This window comes from Hyaena hyaena, unplaced genomic scaffold, assembly GCF_003009895.1.
Source record: "Hyaena hyaena isolate Hyena2069 unplaced genomic scaffold, ASM300989v1 scaffold_9, whole genome shotgun sequence".
NCBI lineage: Eukaryota > Metazoa > Chordata > Mammalia > Carnivora > Hyaenidae > Hyaena > Hyaena hyaena.
Window position 1 is genome coordinate 1,819,931 of NW_024080641.1, and position 11,143 is coordinate 1,831,073.

Consider the following 11,143-nt stretch of genomic DNA (forward strand, 5'->3'; position numbering starts at 1 on the left):
CCCGAACACAAAGGGGAGCATAATGATATCTAAGAACATACCTAATGCAATGCATAACAAATCTAGTCAGGAGACATAATCTAGAACATGGAACCTACCAGGGACGCAGATATAACAAAGAACAAAGCAGGGGTCACACTCTTAGCTTTATCATGTGCCTACATGATAGACAGAAGGCAGAAGATACACTCTAGAACTGAGAACAGGCCCTGGAGGTGGAAGCAAAACCCTAGAAAGTAGCAAGGAGTTTGCCTGGAACTTAGAAGTGCCTGGGGGAAGATGCAGAAGCATGCTGGGAATTGGGAATTTACTGGCATAAGGACTGAGCTGGCAAAGGAAGGGGGGAGAGATGTTCTGGAAATGAGGACATTTCTAGCTGAAGACTCCAAAAAGAGGAGATGAGCCTAGAGCCTGCTAAGAATGCTAAAGTGGCAGATGGAGGAGGAAGCCCACAATCCGCCAGAAGATAAGTTCTAAACAAAGGTCACATCAGGGAAAAGATGGACAGAAAAAGTAGGAATGGATGGGCCTAGAACCTAGTACCTGAAGAAAGAGGGAAGATGTACAACATTTCAGAGGGAATCCTTTAGATGTAAGACTGTAGAATTGGATTGGAACCTAAAACAGGAAAGTGCATTTTAATATTGATAACACAATTTGGAGGAAGGCTAGAGCCCATAATTGGAACACACATGTTCTAGAATGTAGAATGTCCCTGGGAAGAGAAAGGAAGCTAGAACAATGCCAAGGATGTGGCTGAGCCTAGAACACACCTAAAATAAAATTTTAGCAGAGAATAAGCAAGTTCTGTTTCTAAAATTTGGAACATGTGTGAGGAGAAGGTGGGATCAACATTTATCTTGGGGGCATTATCAAGATATTCAAATTCCTTAGGGAAATACATGCCTAGAATTTACTACCTAATCTAGATTTTAGAATATACCTTGGGTGAAAATGGAACAGAGATATTGACTGAGAGTGTTCTAAGATTTAGCACGAATCTAGAGCATTGCAAGAGCACAGTTTAACTGGAAATATGGAAGATTGTGGGTAGGTTCTAGGTCATCTAATGAACCTAGGTCACAGAACACATCTGGAGGAAGGGGTGTATATTTGGCTCAACAGCCTGAGAAGATGTGCTCAAAGGATGAGACATCATGACATAGAAACATCCTGATGGGATGTTAGAAACATCTCAAGAAGCGGGGTCTCAGGGAAGAGAGTAGAGAAGAGAGCCCTGAGCACCTGAGATGATATGGAGATGAGGCAGGGGTTTGTTAAGGCCACCAGAGATGTCAAGTAGATGGGGTCTGTGAGGCTGTAGGAACCTGGGTTCCTAAGAGGAAGAGCCAATGGTCTAGATACTTGGTGGGGGCCTGGACTCCTGGAGATAAAGGTCAGGGCTGGAAGTTCGGAGCCCAAGTCCTTGTTGGGAAGGAGGGTTGTGGCAGATGGCTTTGGTGGGCAGTACAGAAGCTAGGTCTGAACCCCTGGGTCCCTGAGAAGATGCAGGACCTGAGACAAAGCATCTAGGTGTCTAGGGGGAAAGGTGGGCAGAAGCCAGAGAATTGCATTAAGAATTGCATTCCAAGTGCCTGAAAGGGAGAGCGTCATGGTGCCTGAGTCCCTAAGCAGGCAGACGCTGGGGTGCCAGGAGCTTGGGTATATTGGCCTGAGGGGCACAGGGGCTGCTGAACTGGGTCTCTAAAAGGGGCAAGAGCTGGGAAACTGGATTCCCAGGTCCTGAGGGGCTGAGGGCCACCAGCTGGGGTCTTTAGGCAGACAGAGTGAACACTGACAGGGCTCCCAGAGCCAGGTGGGAGCTGAATCCCTGGATGCCAAGGTCCCCAAGGTGGACTAGGCAGGAATATTCAGAAGCCCTGACTCCTCAAGAAGCAGCTGGGGTCCCAGAAACCTCGGGTACTGAGGACACTGCCGAGAGGCTGGCCAGCGGAACCCTGAGGCCCAGGAGCCTGGGTCAGAGAGGGCCCAGGTATCTCCGGGTCAAAGGCGCGGCTGGGGGTATCCCCGCGCCGCAGGCGCCCCCTCCCCGGCGGCAGCAGCAGCAGGAGGTGGGGGAGGTGAGGCTGCCGAGTGAGCTGACCATGGACAGCTCCAGAGCGGGCCTGGGTCCAGGGCGGCTGCCGAGCCGGCCTGGACTGGGAGACAGGGCTGGCTGTTCAAGCCGGAAGGCTGGAGATGGGCAGACCGGGTGCACGAATAGGGGACTATGCAGACGCGACGGGGGGCAGCTGGCCCTAGCTGAGAGATCTGACACAGCCACAGCAGGTGTCTGGAGCTCCTGGGACTGGGCCGAGGAGGAGAATGTAGGTCCAGAGGGGGCTTCCGGGGCTGAACTGAAAAATCCAGGCTCCTGGGCCCTGGACGAGGCGCAAGGCGGCAGGAATTCTAGGGTTCGGTTGGGGACTCTGAGAACCGGGAGGGGCACGCCTGAGTGTCTGGGGTTGGGCTGTGAAATCTGGGCTCCGGGGCCCCCGAGTATAAAGAAGGGAGTCCAGGATCTCGGCAAGGCGAGGGAGGCTCGGCGAGGGGTCCCCGGGGTGGGCGCTGCCAAGCGCTCTGGGCCGGGCTCTTACCTACCTGGTCCGCGGCGGCTGCGGGCGGAGCTGGGCTGCAGGAGGGACGTGGGGTGGGGTGGGGGGACCGGGCGGGGCCCCTGGCGGCGGCCGGGGCCCGGATCTGTGGCTCCGGAGCCCTGTCTCCGCCGCTCGCGCGGGCTCCGCGTCTCTGGCTCCGGCTTGGGCGCTGGGGACCCCCCTCCCCCTCACAGTCTCACAGCCCTCTACCCCCTAAAATAGCCCCCTGCCCCCTATCACCGTTCAGCCTCCCCCCCGCGAGGCCGCAGCCGCCAGATCCAGGGGTGCCCACCAGCGCCCCCAAAATCCCACCTCCCCCCCCAAAAAATTCCTCCTCCCTCCCCCCCCCACAGCTCCCTTGCGGTCGTGGCCCCTTTAACAAGAGACTGACAGACGGCCCTGAATGGCCAATGGGAGGCGTCGTCGGCGCCGGCCGGTGGCTAAACCCCGCCTCCGCACGGACTGGGAGGGGTCGCGCGGGCGGAGAGCGGAAGGCGGGGTTCAAGACGCTTCGGCCAATAAGCACGCGGCGTGCGGCGGCTGGGGCGGGAGGCGGAGCCCGGCAGGGGGATGATGTCACCTGGAGCTAGTGGCGCGCGGCGTGGAATGCGAGTCGCGATCCCGGATCCCAGAGGTGGCGCGCGCCAGCCCTAGCGCCGCACGGGACAGGAGGGCTGGACCGGCGGCGAGGTGGGACTAAAGGTTGGATTTTAAGGCGGGGGCGGCTCCCGGAGACACGCTCTCAGGTTGGAAGGTGGGGTGAATGCCGGGTCGGCGAGTGCACCTTATTCTGCACCCCCTGCGCCCACCTTGGGAACTGCACGCGGCACCCTCACCCCCCCCAGGCTGATGATAGTACGGCCTGCAGGGCTCCCCTGGCAAACGGAGCTAATGGTTCGCTCCACCCCGCCCACATAGAGGCTGCCCACCGGCTCTGCAGCTTCTCGGGACTCCTCTGTCAGACCAACTACAGAAGGGGTTTGGCCTTCGCCCTCAGTCTCTCTTAAGGGCAGGGGCCGTTGTCTTCGGCTCTGACCCCGCACTCGCACCCAGACAGGGTCCCAGCCTCCACCTTGGACTTATGCCTAGGAAGCCGGCTAACCACCGCCTTCAGACCTTGGGGGAAAGTCTCTGCAAAGCAGTCTCTGGACTTGAGCTTCTCTGCACCCACCCCCACATCTCGAGACACTCTAGCCCCAGGATGCAGGACAGACACACAGACACTCAGTGAGGGTCAAAGATCTTTAAATAAGGAGCCGGTGACAATAAATACTGTACAGGGGAGGGCGTGAGGGTGAGGGTCCAGATCTGTGGTTTCAGCCTCGAGACTCCAAGGACCTGCAAAGAGGGGGAAGAGAGGGGAGCCAAGCTCAGGGGAGGCATGGGGGAGAGCCGGCCTGGGGTTACAGAGCCAAGGTCCCAGGGAAGTGGGCTGAGGGATTCTGGAGAGTAGGCTGCAAATCCTGGGATGAAAGTGAGCTGGGAGACCCCGGAGGGATTTAGTGAGAGCCTGGGTCAGGGGTTAAGGGTCAGAACCTCAGGGAGAGGAGCCAGGGCTGGGCGTGGTGCCCCTCAAGGTCGCAGAAATCACTCTGGGGATAAAGGAGGCAGTGGAGGCCGCAGGGGTGTGGTGGCAAAGGGCTCACGAGTAGCTCTGGTGCTGCTGGCGCCGGCGAGCAGAGCGCATCTTCTCGAAGCGGGCCTCCATCTCCTCCAGCACGCGAGGCGTGTAACGCACCACCAGCTTCACCGAGCCCTGGGCTGCCTTCAGCAGCTCCACTGCCTTCTCGTGCTGCTCGCCCTCAACGCTCTGCGGGACGGTGCACAGACACCTGGGCCTGGGGCCTCCCACCCACACCCAGCCCTGACCCTGGACGTGGGGCCTACTGTCAGTGAACCTGGAACCAGCCCAGGATGCCAGTCTCCTTCTGGGAGAGTCATTAACTCTTGGCTCAGGTCCTCATGTCAGGGGCAAGCCCTCAAAGCCCTCACTCACTAGGCCAGACCTCCAAGTCCATGTTCATCCCCTCTCTCCCCAAAGCTTGCCATTCCCCAGCCCCGTCCCTCCTGCTCTGACCCCCCACCACCTCCTTTGTTACCACCACCCTGGCCCCAGCTCAGGCCTCATCCTCCCCCGCAGGGACTTTCACCTGGCCTCCTCCCTAGAACTTCTGGCTTCCAGTCTCTACCTTCAGTCCATCCCGTACAGATTCCAAAGGGGTCCTTCTACACCTCCGCGCTGGGCCGATCCCTCCGCTATTCACACCCTTCCGGTGGCCCCCCAGAACCCTTGTGACGAAGTCCCGGCTTCTCAGGTTGACACTCTTGGGCCCTGCATGGCTGGCCCCACTACCTCTCCAGTTGCACCTCTATTTCTAACCACAGTACTTTTAATTAACTCCGTGCTCAAATCCTCCATTAGAAACAAGCCCTTTCTGGGGCGCCTGGGTGGCTCCATTGGTTGAGTGTCCGACTCTTGATCTCAGCTCAGGTCACGATCTCACAGTTCACAGGCTCAAGCCCCACGCTGGGCTCTGCGTTGGCAGCACAGAGCCTGCTTGGGATTCTCCCCTGCTACCCACCCCCCCACCCCGTCTGCCCCTCCTTCTCACGTGTTCTCTCTTTCTCAAAATAAATAAAAGCTTAAAAAAAAAATCTCATGATCACCAAGCCCTTTCTGTTCAGCTCAGAGGAGTGTAGAATCACAGCCCCGACCTACAACACCCTCAGCTGGTAATACTCTTCTCTACCCTATTTGCCTGGAGAACTCCTCAGCATCCTTCAAAATCCAACTCAAATGTTCCTTCTTTTGCAAAAACTTCCCCCGCCAACACTGGTGTGGTGCCCCATGAGGGCCCTCATAATGCCTAGTGCTTCTGCATTATTATCTTCCTGGATCAAGATCACTTCAGTCAGAGTCTATCTCCCTCACCAAACAGGAGTCCTTGAACACGGAAGCTGAGGCCAACTTCTCTCAGCGTCGGTAGCGGTGCCCAGCGCAGGGCTGACAGAGAGGCAGTACTCAAGCGGTGGATGTTTGAATGAATGTCAAAAGTAGAGACCGTGTCACTTTGAACACACTGTGAGCCCAGCCTCAGTCCCCACTCACCACGCCGTTCACGGACAGCAGCTGGTCCCCGCGCTTGAGGCCACCGTGGCGGTCAGCCACGCCTCCAGGGATGACGCGCGAGATGTAGATGGGGGAGTTCTGCTCCTTGCCCCCCATGATGTTGAAGCCCAGGCCCTCATCTGTCTTGGGCAGCTCCACTACCCTGGGGTGTGCATGGCCCTCGCTGGCTGTGAAGGCAGCCACCGTGGCCTGGGAGAGAGAGAGTGCGGGGAGGTGAGGGCCCCTCCCTGGCGGGTGTGTGGACTCCGGGGGAGGATCTGGGCCAGGGAGAGCAACTGAGGCCAGATCACCTTCCCCAGGCCCGGGGCACCTGCTGCAGTTCAGCACAAGCTTGCACTGTAATTAGTCCCTTTTAGTTCTGGATGCTTCAGACATCAAAGAGAATGTCTCCATTGTGGTACCAGTGTGTCTTAAATACTCAACACTTGACAATCTCGGTTTTTAACAGAGAAAAACAAGGCCTGGAAGGAGTTGAGAGCCTCCAGGGAGCGGCAAGAAATAGCATATAACTACAGTTTAGTAAGATTTCAGTGTTTAGGGGCTCCCAGGTGGCTCAGTCGGTTAAGCGGCCGACTTCATGATCTCACTGTTGGTGAGTTCGAGCCCCACGACGGGCTCCGTGCTGGCAGCTTAGAGCCTGGAGCCTGCTTTGGATTCTGTGTCTCCCTCTCTTTCTGCCCCTCCCCTGCTCATTCTCTCTCTCTCCCTCTCAAAATATAAATAAACATTTAAAAATTAAAAAAAAAAAGCTTTCAGTGTTTAATGCGATTTCGCTGTCTAGGTGTTAAAGGGGATCTTCTTGTCAGGTATACGGTACTAGTTTCCACTTGCGGTTCCTAAAGATGCCTTTACATGACATTTAAGTAAAACGTGAGATTATTTAAAAGGTCAGTAAGTCACAGGAACGCTGGTACATAGATTCGGCAAAAATCAGGAGGGAGGAAACAGGCTTGGCTGACTTTCGGAAGATACTAAGCCAGACCACGCAGTTCAGCGGATACCGCGGGTGATGGGGTGGGGGACACCTACCTTGGCCGTGGCGTGGGCCCGGATCTCAGCACTGCCGGTGATGTCCAGCGTGTCATAGAGCTGCTCATACACCTGGTGAGGACGCAGCAGCGTCAGCGAACCACCAGCCCCCGCCTCTCTTCAACCCCGAGTCCAGGCCCGCAGACCCTCCCACCCAGGGATCCGCCCCGCCCCCGCAACCTGGAGCCCAAGAAAACTACAACTCCCGAAGAAACCCGAGGCTGAAGCGCGGGCACCCCAAGGCGGGCCGCCGCCCCCGGCGCTGCTGGGAGGCGTAGTCCCTGAGCTCGGCGCGACGGTCGGGACGGCGGCAGCGCGCCTGTGTCCCGGTGCCGCACTGCTCTCACCTCCCGGATGGCGGAGCAGAAGCGGCTCTGCAGGACTCGCTGGAGGGCCTGCAGCTTCTGCGGGGGCAGCTCCCCGCTGCGCTGGAGCCTCTCGAGGAGCTCCACCGCCCGGGACACGTCTGCGGGGCGGGGGCGGGGCGCAGACACAGAGTCAGAGACGCGGAGGAGCACGGAGAGATGCAGCCAGAAACCAGTAAGGGCGAACGCAGACAGATCCCGGGAAAGACAGCCGACTCTGAGCCGGGCACCCGCAGAGTTGCCGGTGGCAAGGGAGACTGCGGCCAGCCAGGCGCCCTGCGCCCCAGAACCCCCATACGCACGCAGGCAGGGCTGTGCGCTGGGCGCCCCGCCTGGGCCCGCTAGCCCACGGACCCTCCCACACCCACGAACCGCCGACTCGCGGCGCCCCGCCCCGCCCACCCCCGCTCGATTTGCCCGCCCACCCGCAGGGGCCTGGCCGGGAGGGGCGGGGACCGGGGTCCCGGACGCGGGCCGAGGCCGGTGGGCAGGGCCCCCTGGCGCGCTTACCCCGCTCCAGCCCCAGCGGCTCCACCAGCGCAGCCATGTCGGCGCCGCCGCCGCCAGCTGCCCGCCTGCCCGGTCTCCGGCGAGGAGGGCGGGGCTGCGCGAGGCCACGCCCCGGGCGGCGGGCGCCCCCCTGCGGGGGCGCGGCCGGACGCGCGCTCCGCTCCCCGCGCCGCGGCCGCCCCACCTGCTGCCACGCCTGTCTGGCTGTCCTCCCCACAGCCGCCGAAGGGCTGTCCGGTTGGCGACCCCCCCGTCTTGCAGCTTGAGTTTGCACTCCTTCCCTTTCGGTCTGCCCTGCCCGCCACATCTGTCCATCCCCTTTCACTTTTTTTCCACGTTCGTTGGACAAATGTTACGTTTAACATCTGGACACGCTGCTGAGCAGGGCAAGCCCACTGCCCTCAAGGAACTTAGTCTATGGGGGAGGGGAAGGAGGCAACCTGCTGCGACGGTGATAAGAAACTGGGAGTAAGGAGGTGAGGATCTAGGAAGGACACTGACATAGAGTCCTTGGAGGGGAAGTTCATCCGGAGCTGGGGCGCGGATCATTTTCCAGGCAGAAAAGAGCCCACGGGGTGACCCTTAAGAGTGGTTCATGATGGTGAACAGGCAGGCACGACACAGGTTTATGCATGGCCTTGTGTGTTGGCATACACGTGATGATGATTTCGGACTTCATGGTAATGCCTAAGAGTAAAATGCGATATTCGGATGTGCACTTTAAGATCCGTGCAGCCACCGTGCGGGGACTGGGTTGGATGGCTGTCACAGTGGAAGGGGGAGGCTCTCCCAGCAATGCCATGATGGCTTGGACCAGGACAGAGGCAGGGAGGATGGGTGGACAGATTTGGAAATGTCGGGACATGTCCTGGTGACTCACTGTGTATGATATTAAGGTGCTGGTGGGGCCCCTTGTCAAGATGGTCTATGCTGGAGGAGGGATATCGGATATATTTTGAATCTGAGGAGGCTGTGCAGCATCCAAGTCTGAAAGCAGTACTGAGAATTTGGGCAAAGGTGGTGAATAAACCCAGAGGAGTGGACAGAAATGCTGGGTGCAAGATAATACTGAACGAAGAGGACCTAGGACTGCAAACATTTCAAAGTGAGAAAAGATTTAAAAAGTGGGGGCGGGCGCCTGGGTGGCTCAGTCAGTTAAGTTTGCGACTTCGGCTCAGGTCATGATCTCGCAGTTTTTGAGTTTGAACCCAGCGCCGGGCTCTGTGCTGACAGCTCAGGGCCTGAAGCCTGCTTCCAATTCTGTGTCTCCCTTCCCTGATCACTTTCTGTCTCTCAAAGATAAACATTAAAAACTTTTTTTAAAATTTTTTTAATGTTTTATTTGTAGGAGAGAGAGACACAGCGTGAGCAGGGGAGGGTCAAAGAGAGGGAGTCACAGGCTGAAACAGGCTCCAGGCTCTGAGCTGGCTGTCAGCACAGAGCCCGACGCGGGGCTCGAACCCACGAACCGCGAGATCATGACCTAACCGAAAGTCCGACGCTCAACCGACTAAGCCACCCAGGCGCCCCGAAACTTTTTTTTTTTTCAAAATAAAATAAAATAAAAAAGGCCAGGATAGTAGGGAAACTAGGTGGGAGAAACTGTTGAGAGGGTGCTTTTAATTTTTTTTAAATGTTTATTTATTTCTGAGAGAGAGAGACAGCATGAGCAGGAGAGGGTCAGAGAGAGGGAGACACAGAATCTGATACAGGCTCCAGGCTCTGAGCTGGCAGTCAGCACAGAGCCCGACGCGGGGCTCGAACCCACGAGCAGTGAGATCTTGACCTGAGCTCAAGTCAGATGCTTAACCGACTGAGCCACCCAGGTGCCCCAAGAGGGTGCTTTTAAAAGGGGAAGTGGGCAGTGCTATTGGATATTCTAAAGAAGCCAAAGGAATGTAGGAAATGTAGGTAGACAAGACTATGGAGAAGCCTGCCTTGCACCATTAGCTAGATGGGGATATGGAAGCCAGGAAAGGGCTTTGGCAAAGGGAGAGAGCTAGATCAAGTTTGTCTCTCCCTGTCTTCATAGTACAAAACATGTTTACAGGGGCACCTGGGTGGCTCAGTCGGTTGGGTGTCCAACTTTGGCTCAGGTCATGATCTCAACGGTTAGTGGGTTCAAGCCCCGCATCAGGCTCTGTGCTGACAGGTAGCTCAGACCCTGGAGCCTGCTTCAGATTCTGTGTCTCCCTCTCTCTTTGACCCTCCCCTGCTCATGCTGTCTCTTTCTCTCTCAAAAATAAATAAAACATTTAAAAAAATGTTTACAGTTAAAAGCAAAATCCAATAATACCGAAGGGCAGATATTGAAAAACACCTGCCCCTGTCCCCGTCCTAACTCTCCCCACTGCAAGAGGCAACTTATGGATGTTCAATCTTCTAGTTGCTTCTGTATCTAAATAACATGCTATTTCTCAATTTAGCAATGTTAGATGTTAGTAATAGATTTCATATTGATTTTCTGCTCTTACAACCTTTCCCCTCTCTTCCCATGGTAGTGTTATGCTATCAGATTTTGGGGCCATCCATCAAGTGCTCATGTATGTCTAAGTATTTAATGTTTCCTACAGAGCTCACGTAGTGTTTTGCACTAACATTTCCTTTCCTGGACAGCTTCTGGTTTTGTTTTTTCCTGTGCTTTTCTTTTCTATGTGCTTTTCTTCCACCACCTTCTGAATTTCCCAAATTTTCCATCACAAGGGATTTTACAGATTCATTTTTTAGACAGGTTTACTGAAAAATAATTAACAATGCAGCACTGTAGAAGTTTAAGGCATACAAACAGCATGATGGTTTATGTATATTGTGAAATGATGAATGCCATTGGTTCAGATATTGAAACTTTTTACCTTGAAACTTCTTGAAAACTTGAGTCCTCTGACCTCAGTCAGGATGGAAGTGCTCTCTAGAAACTGCCAAACTGGGACTTTCCTCCACTGCTCTGAACTGGATCTAGTTTCCTCTTTTAAATCCCTTGTTTTGGTGATGTATATCCTGTTAAGTTCCTTAAAAAGTCGTGAGATTTCTTGTACTTTCAAGAACTTTTGTCTAACTCCCCCCCGCCCCCCCCCCCCCGCCTATTTCTAATGCTTGTAACAGGTACATTTCAGGTCGTGCAGTATCTGATTGATATCAGAATGCGCCTCAATTCTTAACTTGTTATTCTTTTCAGCTCTAAAGTTTCCACTTGATTTTTTTTCTTTTAAAGATTACAGCTCTCGGGGCGCCTGGGTGGCTTAGTCGGTTAAGCATCCGACTTTCGCTTAGGTCACGATCTCGCGGTTCATGGGTTCAAGCCCCGCATCGGGCTCTGTGCTCTCAGCTAGCTCAGAGCCTGGGCCCTGTTTCAGATTCTGTGTCTCCTTCTCTCTCTGACCCTCCCCTGCTCACCCTGTCTCTCTCTTCTAGAAATTAAAAATAGGGGCGCCTGGGTGGCTTAGTCGGTTAAGCGTCCGACTTTCGCTTAGGTCATGATCTCGCAGTTCGTGGGTTCGAGCCCCGCGTCGGGC

At 55.8% G+C, this 11,143-nt stretch overlaps 1 protein-coding gene across 2 annotated transcripts; it reads right to left on the reverse strand.

Moving 5' to 3' along the window:
* Positions 1 to 3,825: 3,825 nt before the first annotated feature.
* Positions 3,826 to 7,709, reverse strand: LIN7B (lin-7 homolog B, crumbs cell polarity complex component). 2 transcript variants are annotated; one of them, XM_039244534.1, is made up of 6 exons: positions 7,632 to 7,709; positions 7,104 to 7,222; positions 6,757 to 6,828; positions 5,707 to 5,916; positions 4,244 to 4,407; positions 3,826 to 3,935 (listed from the first exon to the last, which is right to left on the reverse strand). In XM_039244534.1, exons 1-6 carry the CDS (start codon positions 7,666 to 7,668, stop codon positions 3,914 to 3,916), a joined length of 624 nt encoding a protein of 207 aa, XP_039100465.1. In that variant the 5' UTR covers positions 7,669 to 7,709; the 3' UTR covers positions 3,826 to 3,913. The 2 variants fall into 2 exon arrangements, with proteins under 2 accessions (XP_039100465.1, XP_039100473.1); XM_039244542.1 differs by lacking the exon at positions 5,707 to 5,916.
* Positions 7,710 to 11,143: the final 3,434 nt, after the last annotated feature.